Source organism: Acartia tonsa, chromosome 6 (assembly GCF_053477335.1).
Source record: "Acartia tonsa isolate MP-2025a chromosome 6, ASM5347733v1, whole genome shotgun sequence".
NCBI classification, from domain to species: Eukaryota; Metazoa; Arthropoda; class Copepoda; order Calanoida; family Acartiidae; genus Acartia; species Acartia tonsa.
Window position 1 is genome coordinate 2,807,869 of NC_137265.1, and position 24,295 is coordinate 2,832,163.

The 24,295-nt window shown below is 32.1% G+C and overlaps 2 protein-coding genes across 3 annotated transcripts in view; one reads left to right on the plus strand and one right to left on the minus strand.

The window, feature by feature from the left end:
• LOC145321577 (dynein regulatory complex subunit 2-like) overlaps positions 1–13,981 on the plus strand; it is a 54,806-nt gene extending 40,825 nt beyond the window's left edge. Inside the window, exons 14-18 of one of the 2 annotated variants that reach the window (XM_080163017.1) lie at positions 1,522–1,588; positions 5,559–5,675; positions 5,910–6,017; positions 6,845–6,952; positions 13,842–13,981. In XM_080163017.1, the coding sequence (XP_080019143.1) occupies positions 1,522–1,588; positions 5,559–5,675; positions 5,910–6,017; positions 6,845–6,952; positions 13,842–13,880 (439 nt within the window). In that variant the 3' untranslated portion in view covers positions 13,881–13,981. The remainder of the gene's footprint in view (positions 1–1,521; positions 1,589–5,558; positions 5,676–5,909; positions 6,018–6,844; positions 6,953–13,841) is intronic. The other variant, XM_080163018.1, reaches the window with a different exon arrangement.
• Positions 13,982–19,141: 5,160 nt separating this feature from the next.
• Positions 19,142–24,295, minus strand: part of LOC145321578 (rhodopsin-like) — a 36,145-nt gene continuing 30,991 nt past the window's right edge. The window contains exons 12-14 of the mRNA XM_080163019.1: positions 23,592–23,639; positions 22,993–23,084; positions 19,142–19,172 (exon numbers count right to left, since the gene is read on the minus strand). Of these exons, the coding sequence (XP_080019145.1) occupies positions 19,142–19,172; positions 22,993–23,084; positions 23,592–23,639 (171 nt within the window). The remainder of the gene's footprint in view (positions 19,173–22,992; positions 23,085–23,591; positions 23,640–24,295) is intronic.

Consider the following 24,295-nt stretch of genomic DNA (forward strand, 5'->3'; position numbering starts at 1 on the left):
AAATAGTGAAGCAAAAAATTCATGGATTTATAAAGCAGATCTTCAGTGGTAATAAAAAAGAACATAATGTATACTGGATGTTAACAACAAATTAGTTACTATCTAAGATAGAAGCTGAGAGAATCACGTTTCACCCAAAATGTTACGGACAGACAAACATTCCGAATTTAGGAGCAGCTTCGCTACTAATAACAAAATATTACATGGCTTTTACGGTGTGTCTTATAGTGTTTTGACAGGCATTAACCCACACATGTTTTTAACAAGAATGACAACATCCATAAAAGCGAAGCACTGAAACAGTAGGACAAACGGACATTAACACTTGTATAGTGTCAGAACAGAATAACTATAATATAAAAGTATAAGAGTCAAAGCAAAATTGCAAGTAAATTTGTTGAAAAACTGCTTGATACAGGATAATGTTTATGGACATACTTACATTTTTAGGACTTGATTATAAATTTGCTTCGCTTATAATATTGTACTTTGTTGTTCCAGGAATCAGTATACCAAAAATCAGATCAATAGGATAATTAGACCACATAATTGTTTTTTGTTAAAAAGTAAAAAAAAATCAACATGTTTAAAATGGACGTACGGACATTCTGGTAATGATTATAGAGTTGCTACGCATTCTAAATCGTACCAAACTACTACAGGAATCACCATGCAAAGTTTGAAATCGATAGGACAATTCTAACATGCCTAAATTAACGCTACTAGTGGATCCGCCTCTGTCATATAGGTCACAAAAAGTAAAATCGTCCCATGCCACATATTATATTTGGGGAAATGTTGGAAATTTCCTTCAAGGTGCCTTGTCGAGACCTGGACTTTGAAATATATTGAATTAAGGAGGGAGGGTTAGTTATTATTTTATTTTCAATTTAGGCTAGATTAGGCTATGTCATATTAGGTACTGGAAAGCCCTGCAGATATAGGGCTTCCCGCATGGGCTATGTATACTGTATAGAAAATAAACTATTCCTCCATCCATGTAGTTCAATTAATTTTAGAAAATATGGGGGGGGGGGTGGTGGATTTGTAGAACTGGCTGGATATTGTTTTAGGCCAGGTTGTTTCAATCCCCCCCCCCAACCACCCCCCCTTGGAGAGTAGCCTAAAACTTTCTGGCCTGTATATTCTTAAGAAAAAGTATCTGATCTTTGGCTTCAGAAAGCGATCATTTTTCTATTTAGGATGTCCACAAAAAGAGCAGTTACTTTAAAGAAAGATGGAAAATCAATTATTAAAATCTCTTGTGATAATCACTAAATGACAGATCATAAGATTACAACGATGCTGTCTAAAATGGTGCAAAAAATGGGGACAAATTTCAAATTGTTTTGGCGTGTGACGTCTTACCCCCATCTCTTTTCTAGGGGGTTTCTTTCCTCCTTCCCTTTTCTTTCCCCTCACTTGTGACGTAAATGAACAGCCCCGTCAAATCAATTTGAAATTTGTCCCCATTTTTTGCACCATTTTAGACAGCATCGATTACAACAGCTTTAATTTTAGAAATCGAGAACATGGAAAATTGCGTTGTCTGGCGGTAGAATCTGACAGAACACTCACAGAGCTGAAGGTATGTTTATTAATCATGCTATAGATACTAACTTACTAGTTGTCTGGCGGTAGAATCTGACAGAACACTCACAGAGCTGAAGGTATGTTTATCAATCATGCTATAGATACTAACTTACTAGTTGTCTAGCTGTAGAATCTGACAGAACACTCACAGAGCTGAAGGTATGTTTATCAATCATGCTATAGATACTAACTTACTAGTTGTCTAGCTGTAGAATCTGACAGAACACTCACAGAGCTGAAGGTATGTTTATCAATCATGCTATAGATACTAACTTACTAGTTGTCTAGCTGTAGAATCTGACAGAACACTTACAGAGCTGAAGGTATTTTTATCAATCATGCTATAGATACTAACTTACTAGTTGTCTGGATGTAGAATCTGACAGAACACTCACAGAGCTGGAGGTATGTTTATTAATCATGCTATCACAAGGACTCTAGCTACTTATAAAAGCGGGAAGTTTGTAAATATTTTACTCAACACACTAAATCGTTACAATTTTCATGAGAAATACGCATTTTATAAGGCATACAAAACGCTCTAATTTTCGTTCTATTTAACGTAATTTTGTAATTTTTTTTGCTGGTTATTTCATTTTACATATACTTTTATCATTTTATCAAAAAAAAATTTATCTTTTTTCATCATTTTTTTGAGAAATTAATGATTAAACTAAGGGTATCTTTAAACGCAAAATTGACGCACTTAGAATTAAAAATGCGTATTGAGTACAAAGGGGGGATAATTTCAAGACATGCATGTTCCAAAGATATCTTTTTTTCCATAAAATTTTAATGTTTAGTCCACTGGAGATTACCCTGAAAATCATATATCAATTTAGGAAGATAATTTTTGTAGAATAGTTACTGAATTTACAACTTTATGTACTCTGAAAGTATAGTTAAGATCAAAGGCGTGCAAAAGGTTGGTGTAGGGGTTGTTTACACCACCCTTATAAAATTAAGGGGGATGGATACACCTCCCTAGGTGTCCACCCATGTCCACCCTCTTGACAAGAGCCTACACCCTCAGATACACCCCTCTATAAATTCCAAGGGGGTGTAAAGGAAATAAATTTACACCCCTTAAAATAAAGTGGGGATGGGGGTGTTTAAGGAGGGTGTATTTAAGCAAGTCACTGATTCAGATAATTCTATGCTATCTATTTTTAGGTAAATTAATTACCAGACTTTACTAAAAAAATCTTGCAATATTCTGTACAACTTTTAATTAGTAAATTGAGACATGAGGAAACTCTCATACATATGTAGGGGGGGGGGGGGGAAGTTAATGCAACCATCCCATAATCAATTAATCCAAATTTTGTTATGAAAATTGGCATGTGTAATCATTAGTAGGTCTGTTTTTCAAAATTTAACAAAAAGTTAAGCTTAGGGGGGGGGGGTTAAGGCAACCATCACGTAATCAATGCACAAATGGCACCTAGATTTCGAATTTCATTACAAAACTTGGCATGAGTAATCCTTGGTAGATCTTTTTTCCCAAAATGGAACAAAAAGTTGGAAAAGTAATGGCTAATGGCTGTTTAGCCATTTTTGGGCTATTTTCAGGGCAAATCCAGCAATAATTACGTAGGAATCATCCATTAGGGATAGGTTTTAATGGGTGTTGAGCTGAAAAATACTACCAAAAATAGTGGCAGCTGGGTAATGGCTTATAAGGATATAAAAAATTGAACATTTCCATGGAATTAAACTTTTCTTAATTAACATTATAACTTTATGTCATGGACATTAGGGTGGGTTCATATCGGAATTAGACAAAGCGGGGATATGCAACAGATAAAATTAACCTTAAAAACATTTCTGACCGAAAAAGAATTTTAAAAAATTGAGTTTTAGAACACGACCACTTAAAAATATAATTCATTACTTATTAGTATGCAAAGACGACATTCAAAAATTTTTTTGAATCAGAACTATGGCTTCATGGTGCTCCCTGGAAAGGCCTTGAAGAGCTGAATTAGGAACTTTTGTCCGTTTCAAAATATCTCGTTCCTAGCCTTAGAAATCACTAAAAAACCAAAAAATTTTAAGGTTTATTGAGAATTGTCCAATTTGTAGAGGTTTTTTAGATTTTCTCAGGCTAGGAACGAGATTTTTTGAAACGGACAAAAGTTCCTGACTCAGCTCCTCAAGGCATTTCCAGGGAGCACCATGAAGCCATAGTTCTGATTCAATAAATTTTTTACTCCCATTTACAAATAGCTATACAATTGAATGTCTGGTCGTCAGCGGTTTTAAGACTTAGGATAAATTTTAAATCATCCAGAGGTGTATTATATCTATATAAATTGAGTGCAGATCCCCGCTTTGGCCTCAGAAAAAAAATGTCCAAAATCGACCCACCCTAATGGACATATTACTAAAAACACTTTTTTAATTTCTAGATTTTGCTGTCATAACAGCTGAAAACTGCCAAAAATGGCTGAGAACAGCTGTCAACAGCCAAAAGTATATATTGTAGATTAAATCATCCCGCCATGGAAAAATTTTGAAAAATTTTTTGCCCCCAGTAAAAATGTGGTTGATTTAAGCAAAAAAATGACCCATGCTAAATATTTTTGTCTGTGATGCAATAATTGTGACCTCACGAGCACTTCAAAGTTTTTGAAATCTGCAAAAAGAATGTTTTTTTAGTTCTTTTGTGTGATCTCAATTTTAAAGATTTTTACAAAATTTCAATTCTAGTATGTAAATATAAACCTGAAATTTACCAAAACAATGGAGCAGTCTCAATTATAACATATGAAGGTGTAGCAAGAAATCTGCAAAGTCAAATTCCATTTTTGCAGTTTTTCTTACCTAACTTAAAAAAAATTTTAATTTTGTTTTTCTTTTAGATGTAGTAACTACTGGACCAGGCAGTTACAAAATTTTAGCTCAATATATATCAATTTTGCTCACCTTCCAGCACCAAACCCCACTTTGTTGATAGAAAGACCATTAATTTTATTTGGGGTTTCCCTCAAAGTTTTTACACAGATAGTGTTCATATTTATAGTAAATTATTGCCTCAAATATTGTATTATTTATGTATGCAATTTTAAATTTGGAAGATGTGACATGTCTAGGGTAGGTTTTTTCAAAAACCTTTATCATTAGATTTAGCTCAAACAAAGGAACAACTTATATGGACTTCAAAACGTTTCAAATCCATAAAACAATATCTGCAGTTCACGCCAAGCTACAATTGAATCAAGACAAAAGTAAGTGCCGAGCTCTGGGACCTATGTATGGTGAAATTAGAAAAAAAACCATGATGATTCCAGGTAAAACCAAAATATTTCAGCGGGATCTTTTTGAGAAAATTAGGTTTAAAAATTTCAAATTCAATTTTCGCCCCATAGGAGTTGCCGCATAATCATGACAAGAAAAGCCAAGATAATATATTTAAAATTCTGAACAACTTTGCTTTTATGAAGTTTTTCATAAAACCTCTCTACATATGATTTTTTAAGGCTGAATTTACGTGACCTTAGCAAAGCAACTGATAAAAATGGCAAATAATTAACTCCTTTCAGGAGTGATTTTATGAAAAACTTTATAAAAGCAAAATTGTTCAAAATTATAAATAAATAATCTTTGCTTTTCTTGTCATGGTAATGCGGCAACTCCTAGGGGGTGAAAATTAAACTTGAAATTTTTAAACCTAATTTTCTCAAAAAGATCCCGCTGAAATATTTTAGTTTTACCTGGAAGCATCATGGTTTTATGTCTAATTTTACATACATAGGTCCCAGAGCTCGGCACTTACTTTTGTCTTGATTCAATTGTAGCTTGGCGTGAACTGCAGATATTGTTTTATGGATTTGAAACGTTTTGAAGTCCATATAAGTTGTTCCTTTGTTTGAGCTAAATCTAATGATAAAGGTTCATGCTTGTCTTGAAGTTAAAGGTTTAAAGTTATCAAAATATCTGAAAATCTTCTAAATTATGTTTAGACCCTTTGTGACGAGCAAGAGCAGCTGCTAAAGCTTCACAAGCTGTCCCAGAAGCTGGCCACCAAGCAGGATATTGCCTTCTCTATGTTCAATCCTTCTGATGCTTTCCTAAGCCAGGTAGATGTAATAAGGAAATTTCCAGTATGACCTCAAAACCGATTAATATCCACTGGAATAGAACCGGTTCTACGCCATACTGAAAAATTATGTATCGTGTTTTCTAAATGAAATACTCCGATATACGTTGCTTCTAAATCAATTGATATTCATAGCCACAATATCTATTTTTATAGGGGGAAGGCAGATTGATGGTTATGGACTAATTTTAAATGGAATTTAAAAACTGTTTAGGAGGAGCAAATGGCAATGAAAGAGCTGGATGATGGTATGTGGAATCCAAACCTGGACATCCCAATATCCCTCAGGAACCTGGAGCCCCTCTGGAGAAAACTAAACAAGGTAATAAAGTCAGGGAGGGAGGAGACATTAGGTTGTTTAATACTTTTGTCCCCAAAGTTTTATAATAACGTTTTCTTATTCGTTGGCAGAACAACTTAAATTTTGATAGGTTAGTTCATTTAGTTAAGTGGTCAAACGTTTCAACCATTAATTGTTATCTACAGAAGGGATAATTTTGTTTATCATCATTGGGTATTTACGATTTGTCGGCCAATTAAACCCAGTTTTATAAGCCTCGATGGGCTGAAGGCCCGGGCTAACAAAACTGGTATTAATTTTATGATTTTAAAAAATATTTGTAGAAAATTTTCTGTAATACTATGCTGTAAGATTCTTTCTCGTATTCATTCGAATCCGGTGGATAGGAACCGGTTCTCATTCAAACGAAAAAACTATGTCTAGCATGGTATAATATCCAGCTTTCTACGAATATAAAAATGTACAATCATAAGATTAAAACCAGATTTAATCTCATAAGTGTAAATTCTAAATCCGCGGAAAGCCGTTTATAATACGATGCGAAAATAACTATTATAGTTAAGATAGTCTCTATGCAGTTGCTCTTACTAATAACCTTTTCTAAATCATTACTGTCCACTGTATAACAAATGTTTAAATAGATATATTATTGCAAATTGGTTTCTGTTCTTTTGTAGCGACTTGATTGTCTTGATATTTGCGAAGCTATTGGCTAATATTCAAAGGCCCAATTAAAAGTCGGCACAGGGTTCACGGGGTGGGGACATGCACTTATTTAACCCCTTCTTCCTCCTGTATTGTTTTACTTTAATCACTTTATTATTCTTCTAATAGTAATTTCTGTTTAGGCTGATTTAGATTTTGTAGCTCTGAAGAGGGAGAACAAGTCTTTGGATATAGAGAACAAAACTCTCCGTCTATACCTCAAACAATACATTGAACTCGCATCAACTCAGGTAAATTAGGGTTTTCAGTTTTCCCCCTTTAAATTTTTTTTTTAAAAATTAAAATCTAAATTAAGAAATTTGGGTTATCCAATTCAATTCCCCCTCCTCAAGTGCCCCTAGAGGCCTCTAGGGGCGTAGCCGCTAGTTCTCTTATAAAGTAAAACTCGTAGAGATACCAAGGATAGATAAACAAATAAGTTACATATGAAGCTATAACTTTCAGGAAGGGAAAGGAAATGACGAATTATTTAGTCTACAACCCTAACTACCTTAATAGTTGTTTATTGTATTGTATTACAGAAAGCTTTCCTCTTATATTAAAACGAAAAATTATAAGATTTACACCAGTTTTGTTAGCCTGGGCCTTCGGGGCTAAAAAACTGTAATAAATATTATAATTTTTATTTTGATATTCGTGGAAAATTGTCTGTAATACGATGCTATACAAGAGTTTTCAGTACTGCTGAGAACCGGATCTAATCCAGCCGATATTACTTAGTTTCGAAGCCATACTGGAAAAAGATTTCTTATATAGAAATTGGGAGGGGGGGTGATTGATTTATCGGCCACTGTCCTATCCTTTATCCTTGGTAACTTTACAAAAACAAATAGGGGGAAAATGGTGGGAAAAAAACTATCCTAATAATAAAGTAACAGGATGTCTCTTGTCTGTGTGTTTGTATGTTTGTACCGAAGGATCTTGCTAACCGCTGAACCGATCGGTTACTCCTTATCAGGGTAGCTTCTCATAGGTCCCGGTAAGGTTTATAACTATTTTTGGGGAGGGTTCCACCACCCTCCCAAGAGAAATCACAAAAAGTCGAGAGAAATACAAATCAAACATTTAAAGTGCCACTAGAGGCCTCTAGGGGTGTAACCGCTAGTAGAAAATTAAAGTAAACAACTGTTTGTTTATGAGGGCTTAGTGACAGGAATCTAAAGGGATAAGACAATGGCCTATAAATGGATGTACGTACATGTACTGATGATGCACAAAATTTTCCCCTTCTGTAGATTACAATTAATGGTTGAAACGTTTTAATACTCAACTAAATTAATCAACCAATCAAAATTCTTTAATAGGTCTAAAGTTGAAAAACCAACGAATAATAAAACACTGGACACTGAACTTAGTAGACCAACAAATTAATATCCAAGTCTCACAAGTTGTTAAGCCAACGAATAAGATAGTATTATTTAACAACTTCGGAGACTAGAGTATTAAATAGCCCAATGTCTCCTCCCTCCCTGCTAAATGAAACAGTAAATGTAATGTTTAAAAAGTACGTAACTAACAAAATTTGACAAACAATAAGCTAAAAATAATTAAATGTACCTTATTAATTGGTAGATAATTAACCTGACTAAAAATCTTATGCAACATGTTATTTTTGTCTTATACCAAAAAAAAACAAGGAGTAAGCCTTAATATTAACTGGGGTAAATATTGAATAAGATCTCTTGACTTACAGTAAACCTGAAAAAATATATTTTTGAAGGCCTCTAATGGGACGTATAATGTTTTCATTTCAAAAGGTCAGCCGTTTACCAAAATCATCCTTTATTTATTTTTTTTTTGTGATTTCTCTTGTGAGGGTGGTGGTACCATTTTCCCCCTAAATAGCTATTAACCTTCCTAGGAAATATGAGAAGCTACACTGTAAATGAGAATTAACGGTTTGTAAGATCCTTTGGTACAGACAAACATACAGATAAGATAAGATTACCCTCCTATTGATTAAATTGACGACGCGACGTTTTAAACATTGTAAAGATCCAAACTAACAGACTAACATTCAAAAAACTACTTATGTTATATATTTTAAAGAATAAATTTAATATAGTATATATGTATAGTAATATAGTATAGATGTTTAACCAAGACAAGTGCCTGGCCTCGGTCTTGTGGACCTTATTAGTCTGCTAGCAAATGCTTTCTGTTCTCTTGTTGTGGCGACTTGGCTGTGTTAATATTTACGATGCTATTGGCTGATATGTACAGAAGGGATAATTTTGTTTTTCATAATTGAGAGTGTACATCAATTATCATCCACTTTCTAGTCCCTTAAGATTGAAGCCGTTTAACATATGTACTAAGATAAGATGTAACAAAATGCTATTTTGATGGTTTATATCGACTAAATAACATTAAACAGAAGCTTTCTATAGTGCCTGTAAAATACTGGCCTACTGTTGGTCAATTAAAATGTATAATTGCCTGCAATTGATAATTTAGTCTGTGTATTAGCCTATCAATGGTCATTTGAATTGTAGGCGTTATTTTTTAAAGGCACTATAACCAGCCTCCAATGAATACCAATTGAAGAACTGACGTGATAATTGTGTGTGGGCTATGTATAGAGAAGCTTGACTCCTACTAATATTGAATAGGGTATACCTGTTATTAATAAAATAATATATTTATATTTGATCTATTGTCACTTGAGCCCACATACAGCCACTCTATAACTAGAATATATGTAAGTAAGTATCTCCTTTGGTGATTTATAGTAAGCTACTTACAGGTTTTAACCAGTGCAGTGGGGTGAAGAAAAACCGTATTTTTTATGCTGGTTTTAGGCTAGGTTTAGTAAGAGAAAGAGCTACAGCCCTCACCCCGTAAAAGATATTTATATTTTTTTTTCTTTAAAACTAATGAATAGAGGGTGGGATAGTAGGGTTGGGCCTGATATCTGTCCAACGTCCAATATATGTCAAATTACCGGATATCTAGCCTTAGGAATTTGCCGGATATCCGGTATCAGGATAGTTTCACTATTCGGTATCCGGCCGGATATTGAAAATGACCGGATATCAGGCCAAACCCTAGTATCCAGTCCTATATACAATACTTATGAATTTTATTGTTCTTGGTTGATCTATTGTTAATTGAACCCACACAATTTTGGAGTGCCTACACTTCCACTCAAGTATTTCATTGTTCACTTATTTAAACCGCATAATATTACAATTGCATAAACTGCCGAAGAGGGAGGGAACATTGGGCTGTTGTTTATTACACTATTTCCAAAAGTTTTGTTTTAACGTTTTCTTATTCGTTGGATGAACAACTTTGGGGACTTTTATTGAATTTTGATTGGTTGGTTCATTGAGTTGAGAGTAGAAACTTTTCAACCACTGATTGTAATCTACAGAAGAATATAATTTTGGGTATAATAATTGGGGATGTACATCTTTTTGTCAGCCAGTGTCTTATCCCTTTAGATTCCTGATAAACTTCGATTTTCCAGGGATAGAGGGGAGGGGGGATTGTGATGTAAATTAAATTACACAGGTACCCAAATTTTTATAACAGCGTGATCTTATTTGTTGACCTTTGAAGTTTGACTTTTAGTGAATTTTGATTGATTGGCCTTATTTCTTAATTATTTCTTATTTCTTTATGGCATTTCTCCTATCCTTCACAGATACATAATTAGACAATGGTCGATAAATTTATTTATGACCCCAATGATTGTAAACAAATTTTCCCCATTTGTAGAATATATTATTTGCTTGAACCAACTAATCAAGATTCATATAAAAAGTACCCAAAGTTTTTAACGTGTATGTAGAACTTTGGATAACATTTTATATTTACAGTCCAATGTCCTATGCCCCCTTGGTTGCTTCAACACCTCCTATTAATAATCATTTTATTGTTATGACTTTTTGCGAATATGTTCGGATTTTATAGTCTGCGTAAGTCAATGCACACCCATATTTTTTATAGTTTCTTCTTTTGTTTCCACCATCTCATTAGGGGATAATTCTATTATTTGATTCAAGATCAGTGGGCGGAGTTGAAAGGTGCTATTTAAAGCATAACCTTCAGGGTAGGAATGCAATTTTTCCTAGGTCAAATTGAAATGTTGATTTTTCATATCCAAGTTTATAATTGTGAGAGTATGATTTTGATTGTCTAATCAGATTTAGTCGAATAGAACAACTGTTGAAATTTTTCGTTAAGACCTTGCTAAACTATTACTTATGATTGAGTTTTCCATACAGTTTTGAAATGGTTTTAAGCTAGTTTTTGTTAAAAACTGGTTTAATTTTTTTGTTCCTTATTCCCAGATTTGTTTTTAAAATTGAAATTTTTCTATGATTTTCGTTCGTCCGTACGTCTTTTAATTTATTCAGGCATGTAAAAATTGCCCTATTGATATCACACTCTAAATGATGATTCCTATAACAGATAGGTACGATTTAGAAAGCGTATCAACTCAATAATCATTACAAGAAAGTATTTACGTCTAATTAAAACCTGCTGAATTTTGACAACACACTTTTTCTATCCTATTCATCAGATTTTTAAAAATTGATTCCTAGTACAACAAGTTACAATGTTTTTTTTTTTAAATTAAGTCCTAAAGTGTAAGTATGTCCTTAATTAACAGAATCCTATAGTTACGCAATTTTGCAGCAAATTTATTTAGAATTTTGTTTTACCTTTATTTGATACTCTGCTTATGAAGTTTTGACACTCCTTTTGATTTTACAGCTTCGCTTTTATGGATGTTGACATCCTTGTTGATTTAGGTATTAATTTTGTTTTATTTTGTCTAGTCTATATTTATTTTGTACTGGCTAAAAAGATAGCAAATTTTAATTGACACATCGTACAAAATTATCAATCTAAAGCAAATAAGTAAAAATTTAACAATAAACAATAGGCTTTAATTTATTAATTTTGTTTTATTTTGTCTGGTTTAAAATTAGCAAATTTTTAATGGACAGATTGTACAAAATTATAAATCTAAAGCAATTTTGAACAATAGTTAACATGCCTGGGAGGAAGGGGACATTTGGCTGTTTATTACGCTAGTCCCCAAAGTTTTATAATAACGATTTCTCATACGTTGGCTTAATAATTTTGGGGACTTCAATTGAATTTCGATTTCTTGGTGCATTAAGTTGAGTGTCCAACGTTTCAGCCACTTATTGTAATCTACAGAAGAGGTAATTTTGTGTATCATTTTTGAGGATGCATTGTACATCAAATTTATCGACAATTTAGAGCCCTGAATGTAACACAATTTATATTATTTTATAAAAAGAAAGGCATTGATAGTTTATTTTTCTTTTATCTATATTCTTAGAATTAGTCCTTGATTTATTAATTTTGTTTTATTTTGTCTAGTAAAAATAGGTTAAAATCAAACAATGAACAGTAGGTAACAAGCCACGGAGGGAGGGGACATTATGCTGTTAATTACACTGGTACCCAGAGTATTATTATCATTTAAACTTTGGGTACTTTTAATGAACTTTGGTTGGTTAGTTTAAAAAGAAGTTTTAAAACATTTAAACCCATTATTTTAATCTACAGAAGTGGTAATTGTGCTAACATCATTGACGATAAATATTAATTTATCGATCAATCGGGGTGGGATTCACCTTCGATTTTAATTGATCATCTAGAGAACGCAAAGGCATCATCCGCTTGTTACGCCCACAGGTGGATATTAGGTAGTAGACATCCAAAAGACAACCAACCCTTCGATTGCACGATCTTTGTCTGAGAAGTCCTAACTGTGCATGGTAATGAGTTTGGCTTGTTTATGGTCCAAGACATTCCCCCCTACTCTAACTATTTATGTCGCGTACTTGACATATCTGCAGTAGAAACCATTTTTAATGTCTTTAGTTATGACACGGTGTCGGGCCAGATTGGACGGAAGGTGACAGAGTTTAAAGATAAAATGTAAAATATAAACTTTAATGGGAGGTTGACTTTATCCTCACGGGATTTTTTATCTTTGAAGGGTATAACTACCCTCCCAAAACTACTTTCTGTGACTGCTTTAAGATGTTTTTAAAATCGTTCCTACGTTTAGCTTTACGTTTTTATGTGCTTTTCTATGTGCGTAATAGACTAGAGTGGCACTGTAGATTTTAAAAAATGTGATGATTTGTGGGCGGTTTTAAATTTTTAATTGTGTATTTTGTAATGAAAAACAATAAACAAATGAAAAAAATAATCTATTTTATATTTATTATTAGGTAGTTCAATAACCAATTTTTCAATTGCTAGAAAAATTATTTGTTTAATGAATAATGCATTTAAGAGCATTTTTCCTCTTTTTCTATCAATATAATTGGTTTTATTTCTTTAAAAGTCTTCTAAAACATTGGCCTCTAAAAAGTATCTGTTATTATCGCATCGTATTATGGATAGCTTCCCTAGGATAATAAATTGAAAAATTTTAAGATTAATTCCAGTTTTGTTTGCCCCTAGTAGCCGAAGGCCCAGCGAAGAAAAGTTGTATTAATATTATCATCTTTGTTTTATTTTTCATAGAAAATTGTCTGAAATACGATGAATGATTTTTTAGTATGGTCAATACTGGAAGAAAATGACGAAGACCAAACTGCATAACTTTTGCACCACTTTTGACGTCATATTCTCAATCTCTTTTTTATATAGGGGTTTTCTTTCCCACTTCTCCTCTCATCTTCCTCATAAAATAACGTAACAGGAATCAAAAGTGACAAAAAAGTTATGCAGTTTGGTCTTCGTCGAAAATAATTTCCAATCGTCGCACTACAGTATTTATACTTTACATGAAGGGACAGATAGCTTTTCCATTCAGGGATCTAAAGGGATAAGACAATAGCTGATATTTTATATACATCCACAATGATGACACTCTAAATTACCACTACTGTATATTAAAATTAGTGGTTGAAACGTTTGAACTATCAAATTAATATACCAACCAATCAAAATTCAGGAAAAGTTCCCAGAGTTGTTAAGCCAACGAACATGAAAACGTTGTTATAAAACTTTGTGAACTAGTGTAATAAACAGCCCATTGTTTCCTCTCTCTCTATTTTCATTTGAAAATGCAAATATAAGTTTTCATTGAAACTAATTTTATTTTGTTTTGTTTAGGGAGACAATATAGCAGAAGAAGGAATGAAGAAACGCTAAGAATATTGAGGAAACAATAGTTATTTATCTCGTAGTATTATAGACAGCTTTCCTTGGATATTAAAATGAAAATTTTTAAGATAAACTATTTTTCTTAGCCCCATGGGGCTAAAAATTTGGGCTAGCAAAACTGATAATAATTTTAGGATTTTTATTTTTATATTCAATTCATGGAAAAATTGCCTGTAATACGATGCTTTACATGATTTTTCAGTATGGTTGTAAACTATATCTAATCCAGCGGATATTAATCGGCTCCGAAGCCATACTTGTAAATGATTTCAAACGATAATAGCCCCCAATGGGTGTGTTGAATTGTCTGGCCTAACCTAACTTAAAATAGGACGACAACATCAATAAAGGCGAAACCATTAAATCAGATGGTAGGACAAACGAACATCAACGCTTGTAGAGTGTCAGGACTTATTTAGAAGAATGTTGATTTATGTTTTGTCAGATTAGTAGACAGATTTGTTTAAAAATTGCTTAAATACAGGATACTGCTAAGGGACATACTGTCATTTTTAGGATTTGATTAAAGAGATGCTTTCCTTAATTATGTACCTTGTTGTCCAAGGAATTATTGTTCTAAAAATCAAATGAAACAGGTCAGAAAAAAAATTTACCACAATGTTTTAAATGGACGCTCAAACTTTCTAGTAACTATTATAGAGTTGCTTCGCAATCTAGATCTATAACAGGAATCACCAGGCAAAGTTTGAAATTGATAGGACAATTCTATCATGCCTAAGTTAATAATGAGTGCAGACGTTACAGGCGGACGTTCTGTTGAACAATTATTATAGAAAAGTTATGCTTTATGTGATTTTAGTCTAGTCTATTACTTATTATTTCTATTGCAAAATATCAAATAATTCTGCAAAAAAAATGCTAATAGAATGTTAATACATATTTATTGATTATTGTATTCGAATTTTCTGTAGATTGTTTTAAAATATTTCGATAATAATATTTCTATATAGGTATCTATATCAATTAATTCGTTGTATAGATTAGTAAAGAACGTGTCCTTACTTTTGTGATTTAAAAAAAATACTAGTAAGTAATTAAATTTTTTTTTTATTTTAAATTAAGTTGGTTTTAAGGTACTAAAACGCAACACAAAAAGAAGAAAATTGCCATTATGAACAAAAATAGTAAAATCTTTAATTTGACACCTTACTTTTTGAATTTCGTTGAGTAGTTATTGAATAATTTATTTTGTTGAACCCTATTGAATCAAAACTTTGAACATTGGAAGCTCGTCACGAATGGGTTAAAACAAAGTCACAAAAGTTAGGACACGTTCTTTAACATATTTCACTATTTGTAATTTATTGTATTTCTACAATTTATAAATTTCTAAAATAAATATTTATGTGTTCTTTATTGTTTTGATATACCAATGGTCATAATAGGTAAATATTCAGGGAGTAAGGGAGGGGACAATGAATCGAATAATCAATTTTTAGGAGTCTCAGACTTTGGGTACTGGCTTAAAGGGAATGTGCAAGAATTTACCAGGTTCTGACTGACTTTGGGTACTAGCGCATCAAATGCCGCTAACTCGCTTGTTAGTTTTGAATATAGCAGAAGAGTATCAATATACTTAATTTGTTATGAGATGGCTGGTTTTAACAATTTTTTTTCTCCAGAAAATATCATTTCATAGATAAAAACTTTATTGTGATATTTTTGGAATAAAAAATCTAAGAACCATAATCTAACAACCTAAATTATGGGTTGTACAGGTTCCAAGGATATTTTTCTAGTAATTATTTACAGAATGGTTACATCAATCTGATGTGCTGGTAATCTAATTTTCAAATGAATGCTTTTTTTCCTGGAACTTTTTTCTTATTTTATAGCTTTCTAAATTTTAAATAACACACCTTTAAAATTTCCTCAACATTTTCTGGATAAATCTGGATTTCATGGTCTTTCAGCGAAAACTCTTAAATTGAATTGATTACCCATTGTCCCCTCCCTTACTGCCTGTAATTATTACAAAATATATTTCTTTAAATATAACTAATTGCCTCGTCTCTAACCCCTAGGGGAGGGTGGGGAGTTCAGGAAAATAGCCTAAAACCACCCGAAGATATTTATAAAACACTCCTGAATAGTATGACCCATTCAGACCAGCATTATCGAGATCTTTAGCTTCAGAAAAAAATTATTTACTACTTCAAAAGTAGATAGGGACTTAGCAGCCTCAGCATTTCAACCTCCGGACTTACATAGGCGTTATTACTAAAGACCAACTCTACAAAAGACCAACACTATGTACAAAAGACCAGCCTACAAAAGACCAACTCTACAAAAGACATACCCCTACAAAAGACCAACACTACAAAAGACCAACCTACAAAAGACAAACTGCAAAAGACAAACGCTACTAAAAAAGACCAACACTACAAAAGACCAACTTTGCAAAAGACCAACACTACAAAAGACCAACTCTACAAAAGACCAACACTACAAAAGACCTACCCCTACAAAAGACCAACACTACAAAAGACCAACCTACAAAAGACCAACTCTACAAAAGACCTACCCCTACAAAAGACCAATTCTACAAAAGACCTACCCCTACAAAAGACCAACATTCAAAAAATCGTAATGCTAGAAGGTCTAAAGGTATTTATCAAATTTATAACATTAATGCTTTAAATAGATTATAAACGACACAATTACGTGAATATGCAGAAATTTATTTTTTGTATCAAGAGAGGAGAGGTTTCTGGTAGAATCCTTAGAGGTGTGTGTTTTAAGGCCTAAAAATAGTAGTAGAACGATAATATTCACTAAATATGTGTATTTCTTATTGAAAAGAACTATAGCCAAAAAAAATTTTTAAGTTAACATAAATGTTCATCGTTCTACTACTGTTTTTAACTTCTAACACATTATAACCTTTACGGATTTTACCAGAAACCTAACCCTCTCTTTGTAATGAAATAATTGCATGAAAATCTTCCAATTTTAGATGGTAAAATTCCGTCCGACAGTTTGTCTAAAGTCTGTGTTGGCTACATAACGAAGTGGTTTCGAACCCGATACATCCTTGCTTTTTGAAAATCGACCCTTTTGTAGGTGTTGGTCTTATGTAGGTGTTGGTCTTTTGTAGAGTTGGTCTTTAGTAGGGGTTGGTCTTTTGTAGCAGCGCCCTTACATAAGCCATCCTTTAATAAGCCTCAGTCTCAGCTGACTCATCCCATGCAACTCACAACCGAACCAAACAAATTTTAATATTCAGCTGAACTCGGTCAAAAGGGACCTTCAGCTGAGCTGCTTTTTAGAAGCCACAGTTAACCTCACCCGCGCTTTTTTTGTACGAAGTCAAGCAGAAATAAATTTCAGTATGCCCAGAGATCTAAAGGGATAAGACAATGACGAATTCGGCATACTTAAATTCTGTAAAAGTAGGAAGGTGAGAAGAACGGCAAAGCAATTAAAAATCTAACACTTTTAAAATAAGTCAAATTGAAAAAAAAGTTTTTAATGAACACCAAAAACTTACATAAAATAACCTATCACAAGCTACTGTGAAAATACGACGAAATCCGCTACTTCGTTTCCTTTCCATGATTGCAAGATTCTAAGCACTAGAGTCATTCAGTGAGGGAAGGGGACACACATAAAAATAAAAACTTTATTATCATTTATTCAACATTAATAAACAAATATAAAAAAAACTACATTATTTTATTGGAAACATGGCTGAAATTTTTAATTTATAATAAAATTTGTGATGTAAATTTTTTTTATATTACTATATAAAATAATTTCAGAATATATTTATTATAAAAATTTGAATATATATATATTAAGAAAAGGAAAGATTAGATTATTTTTAATATACTGGACGATACATGGTTTTGCTGTATGTTTTTGATTATAATATGTTTTTTTTGATTATTTATTTGTATGAATAAAAATATATAATTTTGAAACATTTTGAATCAAATGTTGCTTGCAGGCCGACATTTTTGAAGCACTGGAAAGTGTCATGCGTGACGTCATAGAAATACGTCCGAAAAGGAGGGATGAGCAGAGAAGTGGGAAAGGAAACCCCTAAAAAAGAGATTGATTTAGACGTTTAACTTTATGACGTTACACAAGACACTTTCTAGCGCTTCACAATTTGACTGGAAGAGTAGTTTTTATACAAAAAAATTAAATATCTGACAAAATGTTGAAAATATTTATCACATATTCTATAAAATACAATATTTTTATAGGATTTAAAGGGAATTATGGTCGATAAATTAATCTTCTCTTAATGTAAATGAATAGCTATTTATCGCATCGTATTATAGTTTTGTTTGACCCGAGGGGGCGAAGCCCTGGGCTAACAAAAATGTTACAAAACTGGTATTGATTTTATTATTTTTTTTAATATTCATGGAAAATTTGCTGTAAAACGATGAGATACAAATTTTTTAAGCATAGCTGAGAACCGTGGATTTAACTGAGGTGGATTCTTTTAAAAAATTTGCCCCACTAATCGCTTAGTGGGGCAAAATTGTTTTCGTGAAAAATTAAACAAAATCACATTAAAAATCTACAAAAATTAAACAAAATCATAGAAGGGTTATTAACATAAGATTTTATCTAATTTTTCTAGATTTTTATGTGATTTTGGAGGATTTTTTACGAAAACAATTTTGCCCCACTAAGCGATTAGTGTGGCAAATTTTTTAAAGAATCCACCTCTGGTATCTTTTTTCTTGAGTTTTAACAGAATCGAGAGAATAAAATATTTAATGTTAGTTTGAACTAAGCAAAGCATTTGACACACTTTTTAAGAGGTTTTTTCTAATGGGGTATTCATATATCGGTCCATCATTTATTCCCTCGGGTAAAAAATATTTATTCCTAAACAAAAACTGGATAGGAATATCATTCTCATTTAAACAAAAACTCATTTTTATGCTAAAATGTGGTTTAATTTTGGTTTTTAAATTTCATTTATTTCCCTGGTATAATTTTTCTTTCTTTTAGTAATTAATAAAAATTCTATAATCTTCCAAAAAAAATTTAAAATCTTCTAAAAATGATACCAGGGATATAAATGATGATACCGGGGAAATAAATGAATATTTACATCCACTATTTAAGGGGTCATTTATATGGGAATGCTCTTTCAAACCTCAAAAATTACTTTAGTTACCACGTTCGATTTATTGATTTTCTTTTTGGTAAAGAATTGGTAATGTTGTTTGGTAATGGTAATGTAATGTTGGTAATGTTGAATTTTAGACATCGTCCACTGTTGAGTTCTTATTTCTGAAACAAACAAAAAATTATTAATTTATATTAGTTAGAGCTTTTTGTCTCTTTTAAAGTGGCTTTGGGCTGTTTATTAAACTTGTCTCCAAAGTCTTATAATACCATTTTCTTATAGGTATGCTTTAACAAATTTAAGGACTTTAATCAAATTTTAATTGGTTTGTTGATTTTTATGACTGGTTCAACCTCTAAATTTTAATAGACAGAAGGGGTAATTTTGTGCAACATCATTAGGAATGTACATAAATTTATCGGCCATTGTCTTATACTTTTAGATCCTTGACTATCTCTAATCAATTCAAGTTTTTTGGGAAAATCAAATTTAAACTCAAAATTGAATTATCAAAGGTTTTTTAAAATTGTTACAAATGGTTTAATTCGATTTATAACCAAACATTGATAACAACATTAATGAAGTTTCACGACTCTCAGACAATTTTAACTTTTTTTCACTTTGAAACGTACTGATATACATCACTTTAATACATATGTCATAAATTTATATGCCCTTTCTAAGAAATATTTTTATTCTTACATGTATTTTCGTCCATTCTTATGATACTTAATCTTCTATATATTTTTCTAACCCGTAGCTTCTCTATAATGTGTAAGTGTTTATTTTAAGCGAAGCTTTTCTATAATTAGAGTCGGTCCGTCCGTCCGTAACGGATAGCTTTTTTTGTTAATTTAGGCACGTTAGAATTGTCCTATCGACTCTAAATTATGCATGGTGATCCCTGTAGTATTTAGGTACAATTTTAAAAGTGTAGCAACTCTATAATCGTTACCAGAATGTCCGTACGTCCATTTTCAACATGTTGATTTTTTCACTTTTTCAACAACAAATTTTTATATGGTCTAATTATCCGATTGATCTGATTTTTGGTATGTTGATTCCCGGGACAACAAAGTACAGTATTATAAGCGAAGCAACTTAATAATCAAGTCCTAATGTAAGTATGTCCTTAAACATTATCCTGCATCAAGCTAAATTTCAACAAATGTACTTACAATTTTGCTTCGACTCTTATACATTTTTATTATGATTATTCAGTTCTGATACTATACAAGTGTTAATGTCCGTTTGTTCTACTGTTTCAGTGCTTCGCTCTTATGGATGTTGTCATCCTTGTCAACTTTAATGATGATATTTTTTAAAAAATTTTCTTGGATATGTTTTTGCCATAATGGATGTAAAATGTATGCGGATAATATGAAAGGAGAAAAATTGTCGTCAATTGTAATTCCCTTCTAATATATCCCATAGGGGGGGGGGGGGTAAAGAAGGAAAAAGGATCGTTGCAAAGGCACGCTACAAGTTTCACTTTTTTTAGAGAACATGAAAATCTGTTGTAAAATCCAAGTATTAATAAATCTCTATGGATGTTGTCATCCTTGTTTTACATAAGAATGTGCAAAACAAAAAGTACTTTATATAATGGTATAGTACTATTGGGACATATTTTGACAATAATTAAAGGAGAGATAAACTTTTATAGACCATCTGTTGCTATTTTCATAATATGACAAGAATAAGTTTATCCATAAGTAGCACAGTAATAACAAGCTATTCATAATTACAATCTAATAGTCTATCTATTTTATTTTTAGAAGCGTATTTCATCACATTATAGACAACTTTCCACAGATATCAAAATGAAAAGTTATAAGATTTAAAACCAGTTTTGTTAGTCCCGAGAGGCCAGAATCCCAGTCTAACAAAACTTTCATTTTATGATTTTTATTTTAATATTTGTGAAAATTTATCTGTTATACGTGATTTTTCAGTATGGCTGAGAACTGGTTCTAGTCTAGCGGATATTAATCGGTTTCGATGCCATAGTTGTAAAGGCTTCAAAATGGTGACTAGAACTGTGACTTGAGAAGTAGCTTCGCTTCATAAGTATTATAAAAGTTTTCATCCAGAAGTAGTACGTTATGATGTCTTATTATGTTTGCACAACACATGTACCTTATGACAGGTAGGGTGCAGTGGACATTGGGCTGATTATTACACTAGTCCCCAATTTTTTTAAATAACGTTTTCTTATTCGTTGTCTTAAAAACTTTAGAGACTTTTATTGAATATGATTAGTTAGATAATTAAGTTGGGTGTTCAAACGTTCCAACCACAAAGTGTAATATACATATGGGGTACTTTAGTGTATTATCATTAGGGATGTACATCAATCTATCAGCCATTGTCTTATCCCTTTATATCCCAAACAATAAGTTGGTTTATTATGTTTGCACCAATGCACATGTACCTTATGAAGCAAATAATATAATATAAAAAAATATCTTTATTTTCTAGCTACTAGAGATATCTAGTTTTAGTAGGTAGAAAAGCTACTCTACAACTACAGATTAATCGTTCGTTTGTCCACCAAACAATTATAATAAATTTAAAAAATAAAATTTCAAGATCAAATTTGATTTGTTTTTTTATCAAATATTAGAGGCTACGCTTCTAAAGGCCTCTATGGGGCTTGAGTGAACGAAGACGACACTACGATAAATTTTTAGTTTCTTCTAGGGACGATTTATCTTGGGATGGTGGTGTTACCCTCCCAAAAATTGGTTATAATACTTCTCTGGACATATGAGAAGCTTCACTGTAAGGGAGAATCATATAGGTTTAGCGGTTAGCGTGAATTTAAACTACACACGCATAGACATACTATTACTTTAATATATGGATATTCAAATACAACTGAATTTTGTTAGAAATAATATTATTGTTGTACTACTTTAGAAAAAAAAAAAATTTTGGGGGGGGGAGTCTATTTGGGGGGGATATTTTTCATTTTTTGCAGGGGGGGGGGAGGCGCACCCCCCCCCCCCCTCCAGAAAATAGTTATGAACCTTCCCGGGACCTATGCGAAGCTATACCCTGTAAAGGAGAACCAGGTCGGTTCAGCGGTTAGCGAGATCCTTCGCTACAAACAAACAGACAGACAGACAAACAAACATCGTTCTACTTTGTATTATAGATTGTCCTTGTTGTTCTCGTTGCACTCCATACTTTGGGAGTCGTGCGACCGTAAAATTTGATTATATCATTAATGAGCTTAAATTATATCAATAAACGTAGAAGAATAACACAGATTTTCATAACCTACGTTGTAGCTTACTCTGTTTGTTTGACTTTTCTTGATTATTTATTTGTATATGTATTCTGCTAATTAAGTGCTAATTCTTTAATATTCGTTTGTTCTACTGTTTCAAATGTTTGCTTTTATGGATGTTGTCATTCTTGTTTTATCTTCATTGATTTCTCCCTGGCCTTACTTCCTCTAGTAAGACTTAGTTGAAGTAAAGAAAAGCAAACATAATCAGAGACCAATTATTGGACAAGGGCTTTAGCAAACAATAAGAATCAGACACAATCATAATAAATCTCTTTTTGTATGACAGCAAGATTTAGAAAACTTTATATATTTTCTTTAAAATCTTATGGATTCCTGTTTCTAATTTCAAAATAGAATTGGCAAAAAGTATAAATACCAAGAATAACTAGTTAAAAAAGGAAATATCTATCTGAAATTTGATCAAACCTTCTTTCTTTGTTTTAATGATGTCAATGCATTTTGTCAAAATTTGAATTTTTATTACAGTATTCTATTATATAAAGTTGTAAGGTTTTTTGTTTGTTTGTAGCCTGAGATTTCAACAATTACTGAATAAGTTTTCTATTTTAGGGAAACTTCACATAGAGCCCCGGATGGTTTTAATCTATTTTATTATTAGATTCAAAACTTGGGATGGTTTTAAGCTATTTTTCTAAGACTAGCTATTTATATTTTTTGCTGCTTACCTTCTATTTGAAGCAAATGAGTTGAAAGAGACCATTTCTCCCCAGGAGCCTTCTCTGTGCGAAAATAACTTTCTCTTCATCTCGTGTTGAAACTAAGCAAAGACGATATTAATCTCAGAAAAGAATTAGCGCGGCATTTGAGTAAATCATGCGCTCCCATTGCATTGGTGGATTTTTCAAGTATTGTGAATTAAGAATTATTAAATTTAAAAATTAGATAAGATTGTTATGATATAGAAATAGGCGGTTTCCCTAGTAGTAGTTTTTCTATTGTTTTCTATTACTTTAGGTTAGGTCATATTGAGTACTGGGTAGCCCTCCAGGTATTGGCCCTTCAAAGGAATAAGACACAGGAAAAGAACTACAGTCAGTGACCTCTTATTTTGAAGATGATTCAGGTCCCTCAACAGATTATGACGTCATACGATATAATAACCAATGAGAGGCTAGCATACATTTTACCATTGGTCAATTACAGTGTATACTGGCCTCTCATTGGCTATTCTTTAGTATGATGTCATAATCTGTTGAGGAACTTTAATCATCTTCCTTATTTTCAAATTTTGTAAGACAAAATGAAAAAATAAATATTTTCTTACCTGCGGATTAAAACCAAAGTAAATCAAAGGATCTACACAAACGTTCGCCTGAAAATAATTTTGTCACATTAATATGCGCAGTGGCCGAGCTCTGACTTTTATCAATTTTATACTTTTTGCATAGAGACGAAATAATTGATTTATTTCATGTTCTTGACTTATTTCAATAAATTTTCTTTTTTCTTTGTCTTAAAAAATATCATGTAAAAATCAGGGATCTAAAGGGATAAAACAATGGTCGATAAATTGATGTACATCACCAATGATGATACACAAAATTACCCCTTCAGTAAAGTACAATTAGTGGTTGAAACGTTTGGACACCCAACTTAATGAACTAACCAATTAAAAGTGATTAAAGTCCCCAAAGTTGTTAACCAAAGAATAAGAAAAGAAAAGAATTATAAAATATTGGGGACTAGTGAAATAAATAGTCCAATGTCCCCTCCCTCCCTCCCCTGGTAAAAATGTAGATAATGCTAAAATAGAATTCCACCCACCTACATATTTTCTTAAATACATAAGAAAAATTGTGTAATACACTTTTTGGAAGCAAATCTTTTCAACATTTTGAGTGTGGTCATAATCGTTAGTATCACATGGCTCTAGTAGAAAGGTGCTTTTACCTCTTATTTTGAAATGAATTGAAAGAACAGTAGAGTATATAATTAAGCTTTATATAGTTCCTATAAAAAAAATGACGT